The sequence below is a fragment of the Pteropus alecto genome, unplaced genomic scaffold, assembly GCF_000325575.1.
Source record: "Pteropus alecto unplaced genomic scaffold, ASM32557v1 scaffold155, whole genome shotgun sequence".
Taxonomy (NCBI): Eukaryota; Metazoa; Chordata; class Mammalia; order Chiroptera; family Pteropodidae; genus Pteropus; species Pteropus alecto.
In genome coordinates this window covers 10,207,920-10,229,381 of record NW_006438113.1, presented here as the reverse complement: position 1 = coordinate 10,229,381, position 21,462 = coordinate 10,207,920, and the positions used below count along the sequence as shown (strand labels likewise).

General features: G+C 32.2%; 1 protein-coding gene across 3 annotated transcripts in view; it reads left to right on the top strand.

Moving 5' to 3' along the window:
• Positions 1–21,462, top strand: part of ADK (adenosine kinase) — a 450,591-nt gene that overhangs the window by 371,109 nt on the left and 58,020 nt on the right. For all 3 annotated transcript variants that reach the window (XM_015592153.2, XM_015592155.2, XM_015592154.2), the window contains exon 9: positions 4,514–4,628. In XM_015592153.2, the coding sequence (XP_015447639.2) occupies positions 4,514–4,628 (115 nt within the window). The remainder of the gene's footprint in view (positions 1–4,513; positions 4,629–21,462) is intronic.

The following is a 21,462-nucleotide window of genomic DNA, read 5'->3' as shown; positions in this document are numbered from 1 at the left end:
AAGAGAAAAATTAGTCTTCCAGTTCTCTTCATTTAATCATTTATTCATTCAACAAATATATACTACTCAGTACTAGCTATGTACCTAACATACCTAACACTTTGATAGACCCTGAAGGCAAGGCAGAAATGACCAGAGAGTGCACTGTGAAAGAGAACATGGGAGCGGTTCCTATTTTGGATACGATGGTCATGAAACAACTCTCTGAGGAAGTAAAAACTGAAAACTACATTATCTAGCTATGACAGAAAAAAAAGCGAAACAGGGAAACAAATTTCAAACAAAGGGAACAAGAGTAGAAAGGCCCCCAAATAAGAAAGAGCATAATATACTATGTACCTCCAAGAACTGACAGAAGGCCAATGTAATGGAGTGAGTAAGGAGGAAGGAAGTATGAGATAAGACTGGAGAGTGACACATCATATCAACACCATAATTATTATAGGAGTTTCTATTTAGAAAACAAAACAATATGGTCTGGTTAGGTGGGGCAATGTGTAGGAACATCACAATTGGTATTCTGTAGGTGTAGATAGTTATACTGTGGTTTAACATTTGCATTACCAGTTTGTTAGAAATGGAATTAGAAGAGTATACTCTTTAATTTGGAAGACAATGCTAAATTTAAGATGTGTAATCACCAGTGACAATAAAAGCATAATTTAACATTTATAAAATACTCCATAGTTTATAAAACCTTATTCCACATTTCATTAATTCATTTAATATTCACACAAATCTTTGAGGATACATAGGCCATGTATTGCCATGTAAATTCAAAAAATAAAAAATAGGCTACGTGACTTGTACAAGGTACAAGCTAATACATAATGGAGCCAGAACCAGAGCTCAGCTCTCTGAGTTCAGTACTCTTTCTCATATAAACTACACATCTTTCTCTCTCATACTCTAATGTGTTGGAAGAGGAGGCTAGATTTCCCAATGACCTTGGAAAATGAGAAATATCTTGAAATTCAAAATATCGATATTCACTAGGGTAAAATACAAGCCAGAATAATTAGGAAAAAATAGCAAACTTAAATACAAGATCAGTAATGACTTATGACTGTAGCAGAAAAATAATTTAGGATGAACATGCTATAGTTTTATGATGACAACAGAAAGCACATTGCTAAAATTCGTAGAAGTAGTTAATCTGTAAGTAGTTTGGAACAGTGGTTAAGAGTGTAATCCCTGGAGTCAGACTTAATGGATGCTAGACCTGGCTTCACCATCTAGTATACTTATGACCTTAGGAAGTTACTTAACCTCTCTGTGACTCAGTTTCCTCATCTGTAAAATGAGGGTGTAGTACTAGTACTTATTACCAGGAGTACTTGAGACTTAATGAGTACTTTAGAGCTATATACATGGCTCTTGGTCTCTGCATCTATAAAATAGGCATATAGTAATAATATTCACTGGCTAGAGAAGTTAGGATTTATTAAGCATTTTAGAGCTATATACACGGCTCATAGCTAAATTGCATGAACTTTCTTCCACTTCTCTCCCATTTCCTTTTTATCCTCCCTTATTATAGACCATAATTGAATTCTCAATACTCAAAACTCTTGAGGCCCCTTTCTGGAGATTTGAGGGAGACCTCAGGATGTGAAAGTTTTGGAGAGTATTAAAATGATTTTCAGTAGAGGAAAGAAATTAATATTTATTAAGTACTTAGCATGTGCTAAATATTACATTAACCTCTTTCACTTACCTTATTCTCTTTTGCCCTCACAAGTATTTTTAACTCTTTATTTTGAAAAATTTTAGACTTAGAAAATTTGCAAAAATAGTACAAAGTTCCCAGATACTTTTCACTTAGCTTCTAATCTTAACATCTTATATAACCAAGGCATAGTGATCAAGTGTACTTGTCAGTCATTTTGTAGAATGTCCCTCAACTTGGGATTGTGTGATATTTTCTCATAATTAAGTTGAGGTTATGTATTTTTGCCAGAAATACCACAGAAGTGCTGTGCCCTTCTCAATGCATCATATTAGGGATGTATATGATGTCTTATGACTGGTGATGTTGACCTTGATCACTGAGTTAAGGTGGTGTTTGTAGTTTATCCTCTGTAAAGTTACTGTTTTCTCATTGTAGTTAATATCTTAGGGGCGATATTTTGGGACTATTCAAATATCCTCTTTGCCCACTAATTTTAACATCACTAAATTTGATCACCAAGGTAAAGTGATATCTGTCAATTTTCTCCACTGTGACATAACTACTTTTCCTTTTGTAATGAATAACTATTTTAGGGGGAGATACTTTGAGGCTATGCAAATATCATTATTGTCTTCAAGCTTTTGCCCACTAATTTTAGTTTATTTCTCTCCAGTATATTTTACCATATTTTCTTAGTATTATATATGAGGAAATGGAGCCTCAGAAAGGTTTATTTACCTGCTCAAGGTACACAAATCCAAGTGTGTCATACTCTAAATCCCTAGTAATTTCACTATTCTCTTAAGATAGGTTAGCCCAAGTATAAGGGGAAAGAATCTATTGGCAGGAGGGAGAGAGTAATTACAAAACTAGAAATAGGTAGCTTTGAGAAGACAAAATTGAAGTTTTAAGAAAAGTTTTATACTAGGTGAGGATCAACAACTGAGGGCAAGCAATGGCTTCTCAAGGCATAGTAAGATATTTAGATTTGGTGCTCACTGCCCGTTACCCCAAAATGACAGAGGGGTTTTGTATGAACTAGATGTAGATACAAATAGAATAAAATGTAACCATCTGTAAGGATTTATGTTTTATATTTGGAAAGTTTATTTCAATCTTGAATTGTCAGTTTTATAAGATTCGAGACATAAGAAAGTTTTCTTTGATTAGGTTACCGAAACTCCATGAAAAAATATATCTTCGCACACGGTCGGTAGAAGACAATCGTGGAACCTCATTCTTAATTTATTTCTCATACCACGTCGAAGAAAGATCTCTATTTAAAAAAACATCCAGTACATGTGTAAGGTGCTGCTCCCAAGTCGATAAAGTGAATCTATTCCTGGAGTTTGCCTCTTATCTTTATTAAATATGAACTGTACTCAGTCATAACCAAAAATCCTACAGCAGTAAAAATATATGTTGTAAGGAGATTGGGAGAATCTTAATTAAATATATACATTAATTTGAGAGAGTGAATACATTGTTAATATGGCATTTTTTTGATCCTTTCAGCTGTTACTAGTCATTTGGGTTTTTCTTCTCTTTCTTTTTTTTTTAACTGGTCATTTCAAATAGTCTATCTCCAAAACTGAGGGAATTTCTTTTCTCATCTTGTTCGAGTTCAGGCTTAGTTGTGTTTTAAAATAAGCAACCAAAAGTGGAACAGTCAGCATGTTTGAAAGGTCAGCAGCATTGTCCTACCACAAGTGGCTATTCTTTTCAGAAGCAACAGCCCCCTGGAATTATATCGTGTTAGGTGTAATAGAAGCTTAGCTTCATATATCATCTGTGATTTCTTAAGTATTTCGTGAACAAACAGCATAAAAGTATTTCACTAAAGATTGTCATACCTTTAAAAATGTCATGGTTTCTGATGTTGTTTGTAACAATTACGACTTGTCTGACTTGCTTACCTAAATTTTTCTGTCCTATATATCCCAATTAATTTGCTTTATGCCACTCAGATACATTCCCCCTCTGGTATGTGTTTCTCTCTCCATAACTATTTGACACATCGCACAGTGATAGAGAACTAACAAGTAAAACCGGGGCAGTTTTAGAAGCCCACTGAAGTCATACATGGATTTTTAAATTATCTAAAATTATTGAGAACATAATTCTAAAAATCCTACCCATAGCTTAAGAGTTAGATTTCAAGTCAATAACATTTATGATGTAAAACTTGGTGGTTGCTTCATACACCTAATGTGAATAATAGCATTGGGTCTTCTAGAATTAATTTGTAATTTTTTAAACTTTAGCTTTTAAAATAAATTAAGTCTGCAGAAAATGGTTAGCATCTCTTTCATTTTACTTCTTTGAAAAATTTGGCCTTACAACAACTGTGTTATTTCCAGAGTCAACATAATTATGCTCTGTAAACATCTAAAATAATCCAGTATTCTTTTTACAAATCTTTTATTGGAAAATCGAAAACTACTGACTAGATATTTGCTGATATTAAGGAATTAATATTTATTTTTAAAAATAAAATAATTATATGGTTATGTTTAAGTTGTTATCTTTCAGATTTACAGATGACATTATATAATATCTGGGATTTGCTTTAGAATATTATGAAAGGTGCATGGATGAAGATACAGATGAAATAAGATTTATCATAAATTTAAAATGATTACAATTTGATGGTAGGCTCCTGAGAGGTTATTGTACTATTCTATTTACTTTCGTATGTGGTTAAAATTTTTAAATAATAGCTCTTAATAAATGTTCAAGCCTCTGTTATTTTGCATATGAGAGGCTAAATCCTTAATGTACTAATAAAGCTTTGCTTTATTGCATTGGTTTTGAGATTTTTTTTCTCCTTTCTATTAATAGACTGAAGACATTAAAGAGATAGCCAGAAAGACACAAGCTTTGCCAAAGGTGAACTTGAAGAGGCAGCGAGTCGTGATTTTCACCCAAGGGAGTGATGACACTATAATGGCTACAGGTACATGTGCAAACGATGTGTAGATTAATCATTTATAACAATTTTATATTCTTTCTGTTAAAATTCATTCAAAACAATGTTTTTTTTTCTTTTTTCTTTTTTTACCACTTTCATTTATTTTGCACATACACACACACACATACACAACCACCAATTTGTTCTCTGTCTATGAGTTCGGGTTTTTTTTAGATTCCACGTGCAAGCGAGATCATACATTATTCGTCTCTCTCTGTCTGACTTATGTCACTTAGCATAATGCCCTCACTGTCTATCCCTATTTTGCAAATGGCAGGTTTTCCTTCTTTTTTATGGCTGAATGATAGTTCATTTTATATATATGCTACATTTTTTTTTTTTTTTATCCTTTCATCCATCAAATGGACCACTTAGGTTGTTTCCATGTTTTGGCTGTTGTAAGTAATACAGCAATGAACATGAGAGTGCAGATATCATTCTGAGTTAGTGTTTTCATTTCCTCTAAGTAAATAACCAGAAGTGGAATTGCTGGATCATATGGTAGTTTTATTTTTAATTTGTTCAGGAAACTCCATATTGTTTTCCATATTTGGTGTACCAGTTTACATTTCCACCAGCAGTGCACAGGGTTCCCTTTTCTCCACGTCCTTGTCATCACTTAATTCTTGTCTTTTTGCTAACAGCCACTCCAGCAGGTATGAGGTGATATATCATTGTGGTTTTGATTTGCATTTCTCTGATTATTAATGATATTGAGTACCTTTTCACATACCTGTTGGCCATTTATATATCTTTTTTGAAAAGATGTCTATTGAGATCCTCTGTCTATTTTTTAACTGGATTGTTTATTTTTTTGCTATTGAGTTGTATGAGTTCTTTATAAATCAAATACATGATCTGCATATATTTTCTCCTATTTCATAGGTTGCCCTTTTATTTTGTTGGTGGTTTCCTTTGCTGTACAGAAGTGCTTTTTAGTTTGATGTGGTCTCACTTGTTTGTTTTTGCTTTTGTGGCCTTTGCTTTTGGTTTCAAATCCAAAAAAAATATTTACTGCCAAACCAATGTCAAGGAACTTACCAACCCTGTTTTCTTCTTAGAGTTTTATGGTTTCAGGTCTTATTTTTAAGGCTTTAATCTATTTTAAGGTAATTGTTGTGTATATTGTAAATTAGTAGTCCAGTTTCATTCTTTTGCATGTGGCTGTCCAGTTTACCCAACACCATTTATTGAAGAGACTGTTTTTTCCCCACTGTGTATTTGTGGATCCTTTGTCATAAATTAATTGACCAAAAATGTGTGGGTTTATTTCCAGGCTTTCTAGTCTGTTCCATTGTTCTCTATGTTTGTTTTTATGCCATTACCATACTGTTTTGATTACTATATCTTTATAATATTGTTTGAAACAAGGAAGTGTGAAACTTCCGGTCTTGTTCTTTTTTCTCAAGATAGCTTTGGCTATTCGAGGTCTTTTGTGGCTCCATATAAAATTTAGGATTGTTTGTTCTATTTCTGTGAAAATGTATCTTTTATAGTTTTTTTATTTTAATAAATATACTTACCTTCTATCTTAGTAAAAAAGATTTCATTTTCAAGAAGATGATTTATGAAAATTCAGTTGAGTAAATCCACCTTGGTTTAATTTATTTACTTTAATATTTTAGAGATATTGTCAATCTAGAAATGTCTTTTATGAAAAAAAATAAATTTTAATTACCAAATACCTATGCTCAAATAAAATGAATTTATCCAACTATGAACAAATAAAATGCAGAAGTAAGTTACTTCCTCAGTTTTAAATTTGAAGAAGAAACCTCACTTCAGTTTTTTTTCAGCCATCTATTTTATAGCACTCATAGTCATAGGAATTTCATCTGGTCAACAAATATTTTATAGATTAAAGTGATTAATATTGTCAATATGATGCTATCTACTATTAAAGCCAAAATACAAACCTTTTAATTCTGCCTGAACCACTAAGATAAAAACCAATCAGTTAATAATTATTATAAACAGCAATTATTATCTCTGTGTTTATTCAATACTCTGCTGAAATTTCAGGTATGAGCCTTAAAAATCTAACTTGGAAATAAAATTAATATACATCAATATACGAATACAAAGAAATATACTTCTTAGTTATTGGTACAGATTACATGGGTTGTATTGACCCAGAGAAGGAAATCAATAAAGCTTGACAGAAGATGTTATAGTGAATATAAAGTAAATTTTTGTTGAATTAAATATATAAGCCTGAAAAGTGTCAAAGGAGAAATTACTGTCAAATTTGGGGGAGTAGGTACCCTAGGATTAATTCATTCCAACTTTTTTAGAATTGTCAAAAGCAAGATTCAGAGATTTACTTCAAAAAACATTTGTCTCAAAATAATTCAGTGAGTGGCAAATAGTGAAGTGGGGTTACAGATGAAATGAGATTCATCATGAATTAATAATTGTGGAAACTGAGTGATGGGTATATGGGGGTTGGTCATTATGCTATTACCTCCACTTATGTATATGTTTAAAATTTTCCATAATTAAAAGTATAAGAAACAGAAAGACAGAAAAGTAAAAATTAATTTTTCAAATAAGATTCAGAGATATTAAGTTTTATTTCTATTATATCTTGGTTTTCCCAAGATGTATTGATATCCTTGCTAAGCCTAGAATTCTAGGAAAGATTTAAAGAGAGGAGGACAATCCAGTCAAAGAGGATCGTGTGAGAACAGGCACCAGGTACTATATAATGCTTTATTTTTTGTGACACGGAAAGCCAGCATGTTAATTTGTACAAGAGAGAAAATAAATAAGTCATGAAAAGATATCCCTGCATTGATAAATATCTGAATTGCTGTATTCCTGTAATATACTTACTATAGTCTGTGCCCTATTCCTGTCTTAGCAATAAACACCATTTGGAAAAGTGAAAAACATGCAGACTTCGTATTTTATAGAAACTGTCGTACTGCCTTCAGAGTCATAAAATGTTGTTTGGTTGTTCTTTATGGAGGCTTTTATTTTCAGGCTTTCTTCTAGATATACATATTGTACCAGTGTCTTCTTCATTGTGAATTTGCACAAATTTCGCAAAATTGAAACCTTTAAAATTAGCCTTCCCTTTCTGTGACTGAATTTCCTTATCAACTCATTTTGTTCTTTATTAAATGTATTAAACCATTCTTAGGAATGCTAATCAGTAGGAATTTATTTGAGGAAAGACACTGGCTAATCTTTGCTGTTTCTACTATATGAAAATGAACTTAAATTAGAGGATGCACTATATCTGCAATGCATGATAAATACAAGATGGATAGAGAATCTGTTCAGTGGTGTCAGCTACAAAAGCAAACATGATAAATGTTAATGCAGTTTTGAGCCCTGGGATAAGCTATTCAGTGCACAAGCATAGCTGAATCTCTTTGCTATGTTGTTATTCATGGCAGCCAAATAAATGTCAATAATAAAAGAGAATTAAAGATTTTCATTTCCCAGAGGCAATCCTCTAATACGGCTTGATCTTTCATTTCATTTGTAATTCGTTCTCATGTCAGGATGCAATCATTCGCCAGGCTCTGGGTGTCATGTTAAGTCATTTAATAATGATTAAGAACATAAAAATGCTTGGCCTGTGGGGCAATCCACAGAAGAGATGCCAATTTGTTATTGTTTTTTCTTCTTTCCTCTTGAATATGGATCAGCTTTTTTCCACCTCCTAGCATTAAAATACTAATGGAAAATGGGGTCCCTTAATTTACCATAAGTGACATTCCAGAATGGCACAAGGCAGTGCTAACACACTTATTAAAACACTAATTAGGAATCATCGTTCCTTAAACCTCACACTATAGAGTGTTTTTAAATGATCAATGCTAAGTTTGTGGCGTTTAGCAATAATATAACAAAATTGGGTTCCTTGATATTTAATTCTAGAGACATTTCTCCTTTTGTGATATGGTATCTATAAACCACTTTTTCTTATTTTATAAATGTAATTCTTTGACTTTCTCTACTCTAAGTTGCCTGTGAATCTTAAGCCTTTTCCACTTACCCTATTTTTTTGGCCATTGCTGTTTTTCAGTTGGATATGTATCCTCTATATCGAACTCAGTGGTTTTGTCACATATCATTGTTTCATTGCTTGCAGGCTAAATGAATTCCAAGTCTTTGGGGGGTACAGGAGGACCCTCTGGAAAGTAATAAAAGTAAGAGTCTGGGAGTAAAAGACAAGAAAGAAAATGTGATTCTGTTCATTTTGATCCTTTTAATAAACGTTGAATTAACTTGTTAGGTCTGATGAGAGTCAGGTCAAGGAAATCATTTCTGTGTCTATAAACTTTACAAAAACTAAGATTAAAGATTTTCATTATCTACTGGACAGCAGATACTAATGAGGTCTTTATATATGAACATCTTATTATATTAAATATTGTACTGAAAAAATATTGTATACATAAACATATGCATACATATACACATATATACACATATGTTTTTATAGAAGGTTTATATTTCTCCAAGTTTCTGTACTAAATGTGCACTAACAACTAGAAAAACAATAAGAATTTTATTCTAAATTGAAAATGATACATTTCAAACAGTGGTTCTTATGAGAAAATGAAAGAGGTCCATTGGAGAATAAATTGTAGACTTTTCTGAATACTTTCAGAATTCTTTCTGGGCTGTTTGAGTTGTAATTTTACTCAAAAGGAAAAAATAGATTAGGTCAGAGGTTTTCAGCTGGAAGACTGGTACAATTATATCAGAATCACCTAGTGGGCTTTTGGTAAATACAGCCCTACAACACCTTCCCCTCAATCTGATACATCCCTGTGAAGAGTTCAAATACACATCCTCAAGATGTGTGAGAATGGGGATGGTGGAGTCTAGGGGAAAACATGTGTAAGATTGTGTATTTGTTGAAAAAACACTCCCTTAGGAGCAGTTCCTATTCTTCACCTCTCACTTTGAAGACCATTGGATTAGGTGATCTGATAATTTTACCTCAAGTTTTGTGATCCCGTGGTACGATGGAAGCAGAACCTTTTAGCAACTAAGCATCTATTACTTCAATAAGACAAGCCTTGATGAATGCTTGTCTTTCTCGTTCAATCACAGAGTATCAAGAACCCATCGACTATGACAGGTAATCTACATATCACTTTAAATAGTTTCCTGCCTTTGAGGAGCTTATTATTTGTGATAGTCACATCATAGTGCCCTTTGTCATTTCATTACGAGTAAATAGGGTTATTGAAGTTACTTGTCCTTATGTTCCTAAATCCTAAAAGAAATTTGTCACCCCATTTGCTAGTTAAGTTTTCGTGTTCTTTGAAAACACTCAGTGCTGTCCATTACTCTACAAGATAAGGTCAGTGTGGTTTGCAATTCTGATAGGCATAAAGCACAGAAAATACAGTAGGAAATGCAAACTATAACAGAAAACAATCTCAGCAGCTTGTAGAATAGTGTCTGCACATCGTCACAAGTCCTACTGCTACAAAATGTTATAATAAATCATTTTGAAAATGTTTTCTCTACTACCGCCAAACCAATTTTAAATGATGATCTTGTTAGCATAGGTTGGTGATGGTGTGGATAGAACAAATCAAGTAGCATACTTTTAGAATGTTTGTGTATGGCATTCATAGAAAAAGTTCTTACCAGATGAGATTTTAAAGAATAGATACTTCTTAACTATGAATGTAAGCAACACTAATTAACTATTAATTCATGTTACATTTTTAGATTTTTGTAACTGCAAAGGACAGTGTTATTTATTTAGCCAAGGAGTCAAAAATACTTTAGATTATTATTTGAAACATATGTGAAACTGTCACATTCCTAACAAAATAATATCTAGGGGGCATGGTTTGTATGGTTTAGCGATCTCACGTCTGTCAAGAAATGAGACTTTTTTCAACTCCCACCTTTCTATCAAAACTAGAAAGCAAAATGGAAGACAGCCTATACTAGGCAAATGTTAGCCCTGTAAGAGTATTTCTGAAAAGAACTTTAAGTCAGATTTATTGAGATATAGATTACATAAAGTAAAATACACACATATTTTACTTAGTAACAATGAACAACCACCGTAATCAAAATATAATATATCTTGTATACTTTGTTTTGATGTATAATATGCATACAGAATTGGTACAACTTTTTATTAGGTGAACACATCTTTGTCACTACCACCATATCAAGAAATGGAACACTTCTAGCACTTTAGAAGCCACCTCTTGTGCTCCTTTCCCAATCATTATTCCCACCAAAAGTAACCATTATTTTGGCTTCTTCTGCTAACAATTAATTTTGACTTTTTTTGAAATAGAATCACCCAGTATATAGACTTTTTTTCTTGCTCTTTCCCCATCCTTTTTGAGCATCACTTTACTTTTTAACAATACAAAATTCTCTAAGCTCTTGTATTTTCCCTGCCTTAGTCCTTAGAATCAACCATTTCTTCAAATAACCCATGTTCCTTATATTGGCAAATGTTATTTAGACACCCAAATCTAGGTTCTAAGAATGCTCATCACTCTTGAGTATCGTTACTTCTAGGCCCACTTAGCAAATAGATTGGCAATTTATGTATGTATAATAGCCCGTGGATACACACCCATCTATATTTATGTCTATAGCTATCTGTTTATATATGTAAATTCTATGACGTCAAACTGATACCTTTGATTCCAATCTAACAACACAGTGTTCATTCTAGCCTTCTCCGTTTCCTTATTTATAACTTCTTCCTCTGACATTGACAGTTCTGGCTCTAATTACTTAAAATATATTTGCTTGTTTATTTCATCCTAAAGTATTTTTTACTTGTTTACCCATGCCCTTGTGAGAAGTACACTTTTTTTACTAGAGTACAGTGTTCGTTTATAGCTCTTTTTGTCTTTAGCCCTATAATGTCTAGTCAAATACTGTCATCCAAAGTAACTTTAGGTTAGTTCTTTCTCCACTTCAGTGTGGTTACATTATTCATTTGTAATACAATTAGGTTAATTTGTTAGAGCTTGTATTCCATTTTTGTTTCCTTTCATATCTGTGTTGGTTTTTTTAATAAGTAAAATTCACTCTTTACAATGTCGAATTCTGTGTGTTTTGACAGATGCATAAGATCATGTAGCCACCGCTATAGTAGTGATACAGAAGAATTCCAGTTTTCTAAAGTGATGGTATTAATTTATACTCCCACCTGCAGCTTATAGAATGGCTTTTATTGTTCCACATCTTCACCAGCATTTGCTACTATTCATCTTTTACATTTTAGCCATTCTGATAAATATATACTACACTTTCATTGTGATTTTAATTGGAATTTTTCTCTTGCAATGAGATGGGACACCTTTTCATCCGCTTATTAGCATTTGGATATCTTCTTTTGTGAAGTACCTTTTGAACTCTTTTGCCCATATTACATTGTCTTATCGATTTGTAATTCTTTTTACAGTCTGCTTACAAGTCTTTTGTTAGAAAAATGTAATGCAAATATACTCTCCACTCTGTAGCTTTCCTTTTCTCTCGTCATGGTATCTTGTGATAAATAAAAGCTCTTAATTTTAATATAGTCCAATTTATGATATTTTCCCCTTATGAGAAGTACTTTTTGTGTTCTCTTAAAGAAAATCTTTGCATATCCCAAGCTCATGAAAATATTTTCCTATTTGATCTTTTTTCCCCAAAACTTTTTAATTTTTAACTCTTTTCCTCTAGACCCACAGTCCATATTGAATTAAAATTAATTTTTATATATGGTGTGGGATAGAAGGCATGATTCATTTTTTCCCATATGACTAATCAGCTGACCCATCATCATTTATTAAAAGGAAGATTTTTTTCCTAACTGCACTAAATTGACACCTTTGTCACATTTCAGATGACCTTATATTGGTGAGTCTTTTTCTAGACTTTCTATCCCAATCTTCTCTTTATCTTTGTACCAGTTTACATTCTTTTAATTACTTAGTTTATAATCAGTCTTTTTACCTAATATGGTCTTCGAACTTTGTTCTTCAGGATTCTCTTGGCTCTTCTTGGCCCTTTGCATTTCTACATGAATTCTAGAATGAGCTTGTTAAAAAATTTTACAAAATTTTTTTAATCCTTACTAGAATTTTTATTCAGGTTATATTGAATCTGCATATCAGTTTGGAGAGAAATGACATCTTTACGATATTGTGTCTTTCAATCCATAGAGTATTTCCCTTTATCAATTTAGATGGTCTTTAATTTTTCTCAAAATGTTTATTGTTTTCAGTGTAATGGTCCTGTGTGTGTGTGTGTGTGTGTGTGTGTGTGTGTGTGTAGAGAGAAAGAGAAAGATTCCCAATTATTTGTTTTTGATGCTATCCATTTTTAAATGGCATCCTTTTAGATTTCAGTTTCTGTTTGTTTTTTATTGGTATATAGATTTTTTATAATGACCTCATTTATACTAATTAATTATAATAATGTGTCTGTTGAGTCTTTTGAATTTTCTATGTATATAATACTATCATCTGTGAATAATGACAGTTTCATGTCTTCTTTTCCAATTTTTTTACTTTCTTTTCTAACTGTACTAACTAGCACAGTAAAGCACACTGAATATGAGCACAATTAAAATGATTATAGTGAGCATCTTTATCTCATTCCCTATCTCAGGTGAAAAACCTTCAGTATTTCATCAAAAAGGACAATGTTTACTAGTCTATTTGTAAACACTTTATCAGATTAAGGGAGTTTCCTTCCATTCATAGTTTGCTAAGACTTTTGTTGTTGTTATTGTTGTTGTTAAGATTTTTTAATCATCAAAGAGTATTGAATTTTATCAAATAGCTTCTACATCTTCTACATATTAAGATTACTATATGACTTTCTTCCCTTTTTTCTTCTAATGTGTGAATTACAGCTTGATTTTGCAGTGGTAAACCACCTCTGCATTTTTTATATAATCTCACTTTTGTCATGATATTTTAATTTATCATTGGCTTGGATTGGGTTATATTTTGTTTTAAATTTTTGCATGTTGTTTATGAGACTATGTCTGTAATTTTCCTTTCTGTAATATCCTTGTTAGTTTGAGTAGGAACATTATGATGACCTTATAAAGTGAATTAGAAAGTGCCTTTTTCAGTTCTAGAAGAGTTTTATAAAATTGATGTTATTTCTATGTAAATATTTGAAAGAGCTCTCTCATCAGGATATCTAGGCTTAGCAAATACTTTGTTGGATGGTTTTTCATTACAGATTCAGCTTCTTTAATTGAATAGCAATGTTCAGTTTTTTCTATTTCTTCCTATACCAGTTTTGATAAGTTGTATTTTTCTAGGAATTTTTCTAATTTATCTAAATAGTCAAATTTATTAGCATAAAGTTATTTATAATATTCTCATCTTTCTAATTACTGTTAAGATCTATAGTGATGTTTCTTTTTAAATTCCTGATTTGGGGATTATATTTGTGCTCTTTCACTTTTCCTTTATGACTCTTCCTAGAGGTTTAGTTTAGTTTGGATTTTCCAACAAGTAGATGCCAAGATGAGGTTAGACATTCAGATTTACTGAAGGAAACACCTGTGAGGGAAAATAAGGTGGGAGCCAGAGGAGACAGGAAGATGTGTTAAATTGTAGTACAGGTCTGCCCCCTGTGATGTAGAGAGGGGAGGAAAGGAGGTTGGTCAGTAAGAGGCTTAGATTGCAATACAGTTAAAATTTGACAAGACCAGTAGGAAATCCTCAAGCCAAAGTTGCCCAAAGGAGCCCACATCTCCATAGATCTCCATAGTATTTCTTCTGTGCTCATAGCCTCAGCGTGGTAGATTCAGAGCACAGCTGGGGCCATCAGTCAGTAATGCTCCACATGGCAGATCTCAGAGCCACAGGTTTATCAATTTTATTAGTCTTATAAGGAACCAACTCTGCTTTTGTTGATTTTCTTTATTGTATGTTTATATGTATTTTTTTAATTTCTGATGTTTACTATTTCTTCTGTTTTCTGTAGTTTAATTGGCAACTTTTATTGTCTTAAAATATTTTCATTATTTTCCATTCAAAATATTTTCTAATTTTTATTGTCATTTCATTTTTAATCCGTAAGATATTTAGAAAGTTTTGTTTAATTTCCAAATATCTGGAGATTTTCTTGTTTGTTTTTAATTTTTGATTTAATTCCATTGTGTTCAAATGTGCTGAATGCTTTTAGTTCTTCAAAATTTGTTGAAGTTTTTGTCTTCTTGCACACTGTATGGTCAATTTTATACATGTTCTTTACGCATTTGAAAAGAATGTATATACTGACATTCTTAAATATGGTCTTTGTATATGCAGTTAAGTTTGTTGTCCAGATCACTTATACTCTTGTTTAGTTTTTGTCTACTTGTAATATCGGTTGTTGAGAGAGGTTTATTAAAGTATCCGGCTGTGATTGGGTTTTGCGCATTCTCCTTTTGGTCTGTCAACTTTTGCTTTATATATTTTGAAGCTATCTTAGCACGTGTATATAAGTTTAGAACTCATATGGATTGAACCTTTTATCATTGTGAGATATCCTTTACCTCTAATAATGCTTCTTGCCTCAATATCTATTGTTTCTATTAGTATAACTGTACCAGCTTTCTATCGGTTAGTGTTTGTATGGTGAATCTTTATTCAACGCTATACTTTCAACCTTCCTATATTCTTAAATTTAAGATTTTTTTTTGTAATTGGCATATAGTATTTGTTGTTTTTAAATTTATTCTGACAGTTTTATCTTTAATTGGCATTTATTTATATTGAATAAATATTTCTCTTATAATTAGATTTATACCTTACATCTTACTTTTTTAATTCTATGTCTCACATGTTTTTCTTCTTTTTTCTCTTTTTTCCTGCTTCTTTTTGATTAATAGAGTATATTTTATTCTCATTTCCTTCTGTATTAGCTTGGCAATTGTATATCTTTTTAATATTATTTGCCCTAAATATTACAAAATAAATCCTTGATATTAAAGTCAAATATAAACTATAACTTTTACCAATTCTCATGCAATAGTAAAATCTTAAAACATTATAATTCCAGAATTTAAGCCTTCCAACCTTTTTTATTATTTTGTGCGTTTGAATTTATTCTTTCCATTGTTTTTCTTTTTTCCTGAATTTCCATGTTTTCTTCTGCTGAAACAGCTTCCTTTAGTCTTTCATTCAGTGCAGGAATTCTCTTGTTTGTTTTTTTTAAAATGTTTTTATTTTGCCTTTCAGTGAATATAGAACTCTACATTGAGAGCTATGTTCTTAAAGATGACCTTTTATTATCTTTTAGATTCTCTTTTATTCGTTGAGAAGTCAGCCGTTAGTCTTATTCTTGTTCCTTTGAATATAATATTTCCATTTTCTCTGACCGCTTTTTAGAATTTTCCTTGACTTTAATTCTGTACTTGGTTCTGGTTTTCCTTGCATTTATCCTTCTGGGGTTTTTAGTGCTTCTTAAATCTACAGTTGATGACTCTAGTTTCAAAATATTCTCAGTCATTATCTCTTTAGGTATTACATTCATCCTTCTAATTGAGACCAATTATATAGATTTTAGGCCTTTTTATTGTGTCCCATATGTCTTTTATACGCTTTTGTATTTTTCATCCTTTTTTTCTCTCAAGCTTCAGCTGATATGTTTTGCAGTTTGGCAGTTAGTTCACTAATCCTTTCTTTCCTGCTTTGTCCAGTCTGCATTTCAACACATCCATCGAGTTCTTTATTTCAGTAATCATATTTTTCATTTTCTAAATTATTTGATTCTCTTTTTATTGATCACGGTTCTATAATATAATCCTCTACTTTGTCATTTTTTTAACATGTTAATCACAATAATAATAAATTGCGTGTTCAGAACTATAATATCTCAGTCATCTGTGAATCTCTTTCTTTTGTCTTCTTTTCTTTTGGTCTTATTTTTTGGTTTGCCAGGTAAATTTTCATTAAATGCTAAACATTGTTCATAATTTATTATGAACAATGTTTAGCATTTCTGTTGGTGTTGGTGATATTGTCTACTTGTAGAAGGCAGCTAGTGTAAAGGTAGATCAAGGACTGAGCCAACTCAAGCGTGGGTTGCAATTTTGTAAAGCTCAATCTACTTCTAATTTGTTCCCACTCCTATGCTATTGCTCTCCTGAAACCCTAGATGTTCTCTTTGGTGGGTTCCTTAGTGAGCTCTCTTTGGTACCATACAACTACCAAAAGCACTACTGTGCCTTTTAGAGGTCTTCTGCTTAGTGTCTTAGTCTCTTATCCTGCTACCTTACAAATTTGACAAATTACCTCAAAGAGGAAAACCCCTGAGTTTAAGGCTTACTCCATTGTGTTCCCCTTCTCTTCAGGATCATGACACCTAAATTCTGACTGCATTGGCAGGCCCAAACTCCAATTTTTGTTTCACAAGCCCTGGAGACTGCCAAAAGCTCTCTTGGCTTCTCTGCCACTTGTAAGAATCTATTGTCTAGCTCCTCAACCTTTAACCCAGCACCAAGAATTTGTAAATGCCCTGAGGAGAAAATTTATTGAATATCAGCCTAACCCTTTATGGTTCTTCTCTCTCAGGGATCTTGTCCCATCAGATCTTGGCTACACTGGCAATTCTCTCATACCTTCATTTATTTTTTAAAATATTTTTATTTTTGCTGCTTTTCTAGTTTATGGCCTAAGAGGTGATTTTTACAGTTGGTTTGTTAAGCTATGGCATTAGAGCCTAAATTTAAGTTCCTAGTCAATATTTTTTATTACAAAATAGAGAAATACGTGGCCCAATAAAGTTAAGTGAGCTCATCTCTTTATTATATGAGGATCTTAGTGATTTAGCAATACTACCCTCTATAACCCACTTTGAGAAAGGCTAGATTAGGTAATTTCTCCAATTTCCCAATGTTAGAGATAAAAACAGCTGGATTAGAACCCTGCCTCTTTAATCCCAGTCTAGTCTAATCTGTTTTATACATGGTGCCTCATTTACTTACAACAGTGGTTCTCAACCAGGAGCAATTTTTACCCTCACTTTTGGTTGTCACAACTGGGTAGATGGTGGAAGGTGGGAGAATTCCACTTACTTCTAGTGGATAGAGGCCAGAGATGCTACTACACATCCTGTAATGCACAGGACAGCTACCCACAACAAAGAATTATCTGGCTAAAATTATCAGTAGTGCCAAGGCTGGAAAAACCTTGGCTTATCTCAGAATGTATATTTAAATGATCAGTATCTGCTTTCTCATTCCATTAACCATAAGACCAATACTAATAGACTATAGTGGCATAAATCTTGTAGAATACATCTAGAGGCCCCCTGATCCAAGAAAACGTCTATATATGATCTAGTCCATACTTGGTTAACTGTATTTCTCAGAGTTTCTGCCAAACAATTTCCAATTCTAAGCCTTAAGTTAGAATTCATTCAAGTGGGAAAACAATCTAATGTGCTGATATGTATTCATATCTTATAAATTCATTTTGTATATGGGAATGGATATCTAGATTATAGCTACATTTATCTGCACGTTTATTTAGACAGACATATATATACATACACACACAAACGCACATTAGCTTAAATAGTTCTTAGAGAACGTATCCTTCTTCTTTTAAAACTCCGGTTAATCAATTTTTATAATTGAAAGCTCTTGAAAATATAATACAAATGGATATTTATCTAAGAGGTATATTACGAAATATTTTTCAAAATAATTGTTTGTATGCAGTGAGTAATTCTTCTGAAATTCAATTAGACTTTACAATTCATTTTTCAGAGCATTACAACTTAGTGGCAAATTTTTACTTTGGCTGAAATGCTGCATGCAGATTTTCAACTTAGATAAAAATCTTTGGAAGTGTAGCAGAAAAGTCTGATTCAGATAATTGAATAGCAAAATTTTACATGGTTAAAAGGAACAAAGTACTTGCCCATTGAATATTAAAATCTGTACTTAAATGAAGACTTATCCCTCTTGCTTATTCCTTTTAAGCCTTAGCCAAGATGGTTTATCCTAATTAAACTTCTTTAGAAGCTCACATCATTTTTGACTCATCGATTTTTAAAGTAGCCCAAGAGAAGCCAGCATTTCTGAGGAATCCCCCTGCCCTTTATTTAATCTTGGCACGTAAAGTTTATTTAGGTTCTTTCTGCTTCTATTAAGCTATTTTAAGTTCTTATGTTTAGAACTGGTTTAATAAACAATCTAAAGTCTTAAGAAAATGTCCTAATTTTTGGTCAATTTAATAATATTACACTTAGCCATCTATTCATTTATCATAATAAATTTTGCCTGTACTCATAATCATTTCCTTTAGTTCTAGAACGCCACCTTTTACCCACCTATAACAAAGGAGAAATTTTTAAAAATGTTTTGTGAATAGACAACATATTTACATGGTTTAGGATTCAAAAGAAGCAATAATTAGGGCTGTTTGGCTATCTAATACTTGTGAAGAAGTAAGCAGTTTTTCATTAGTGGGATGACCGTAAAACTTATCAAAACCCAGATACTTTTGAGAGTGGAAGGGGATGCCATCAATTATATTAGGACTCTCTTAGGCAAACCAGTCCATATGGTTGTGCTAATCATTACAGATATTTAAACAAAGGCGTTTGGTAAAATGAATTCTTACATTGGTTGAGGTTTTAGACTGTGTTTCTAACATTTCTTCCAACTCAAAATTTTTTATCATGCTCTAAGAATATACCAGGTAATATTGAATTTAAAGAAGTCTAAGGATCTCCAATCTCAAGCAGGACCATCTCAAGCAGCACAAGATGGAGAGCAAGACACTAACACTACAAATAAATTCAAATCAGTATGGTGTTATTCAGTACCTACCATGTGTCAAGAATTGTGGTTTAAAGATAAATAAGACAAAAACTCCTTTTCCTGAAATGTAGGAGAGACATAATTCACTAATAGAGTGGTATATGATATTTATGAAGTGGTATATGATGTTTATGAAGTAATTTTTATAGAAGAACAGAAGGAACAAAAAGTTGGGGAAAGTTTCACAAAGAAGTGATGTTTGAACTAGGCTTTGAAGAATACTATGATCTTGGCAAATTGAGATTACAAAGGAATATAAGTTGGCGGAATACGATCAAAAAGCAAAGAGGCCTTAAAGATGTGATCTATCATATTACAAAGAATGTCAAATATCAGGGAGAGTGGTATGGGTAAGCATGAAACAGTAGGTTGTGATAAGCCTTTGAATGCTATGCTGGGTAGTACCTGATTAAGTGCTAAAAGTACATGCAGAGAAGGAAGAGATCATTTGGACTACAAAACATTTCGTGGTCAGTTTATTATAATTCCATAAAAGAAAAGAACTGCACTTCTGTTTTGTTTATGGAGCCTTGTTTCAGAGAGATCAACAAATAGTAAAGATAAAGTTTTTTTAATTAAATGCCAAAGAATTAAAGCTCCTGCAATAATCTTCCTAAAAACAATATCAGTGATGAACAATCTCACGGAGTTAGAGTGAGACAAATTTGATAGGTTAGAAAAATTGTGGAGAAAAAGAGCTATATATAAAATGTGGTAAAAGCACTAGGGAAAATGCCTTAGAAAATTAATAAAGATTGCATTGGTTTAAAGATAAAAACGAATGCAAAAAGCTAATGAATTCAGTCATGGAGAAACTTTATACTAAAGTGCTTTCTAAAAGAATTGCTGCTGGATGGACTACTGGCTCTTATTAAGCATTTTTTTTTTTACCTTAAAAAAAAAGATTAATAACCCATTAATAAAATTTACAGTTGATACTAAATTAAGAGATACTATAGCTGTTGATAAAATGATAGAAATTCTGATAATACTGGAAGTTAGAAATGGAAGTTCAAAATGTTTAAAATAAACTGTATTTACCCCATTTTTAAATCTACATAGAAGCAGCGGATAACAAAGAAATGTCTCTATTTCCAGGAACTACTCCTGATGTAGGAATTAAGAATGGACAGTAGAGTCACCTAAAATTTAGAGCAGTAGTAATATCTCTTCCCTGAAGAGTTTACATTTATACGATATGTAATATGATTAAATTCTATGATTCAAAGTGGACTTTTATTAAAATTCTCAGATAAATCTTTGTGATTGAATTTTCTATAGAACTCTATTCTTTCTGTGATTCTAGTTTAATAAAGGAACTGTTTTAAAATTGGCCTGTTCCTCCTTCCCTCAAAGATCAGGAACAAGGCAAGTCTGTCCACTATATTGAATGACCACGGTTATTCAATATAATATTGGAGGTCCTAGCAGGTGCCGTCAGACAAGAGAAAGATATAAAAGTCATCCAAACAGGAAACAAAGAAGTCAAACTGTCACTATTTGCGGATAACATGATTCTCTATATAGAAAAACCTAAAAAATACTACTAAAAACAATGAGCAAATACAGTAAAGTTTCTGGATACAAAATCAACATTCAAAAATCCATACCGTTCCTATACTCTAATAATGAAGCATCAGAAAAAGCAGTGGAAAAAATAATTCCTTTTGCAATTGCAACAAAAAGAATAAAATACCGAGGAATAAATTCAATAAAACATGTGAAGGACCTATGTAATGAAAACTATACGATCCTATTAAAAGAAATCGAAGAAGATACAAAGAAATGGAAAGATATTCCATGTTCTTGAGTTGGAAGAATCAACATAGTTAAAATGACCATATCACCTAAAGCATAATACAGATTTAATGCAATCTCCAACAGAATCCCATTGGCATTTTTTAAAGAAATAGAACAAAAAAAATCATCAGATTTGTCTGGAAGCACAAAAGACCCCAAATTGCCAAAGCCATCCTGAGAAAAAAGAACAAGGCTGGAGGCATCACTCTGCCCGACTTCAAATTATACTTCAAAGTG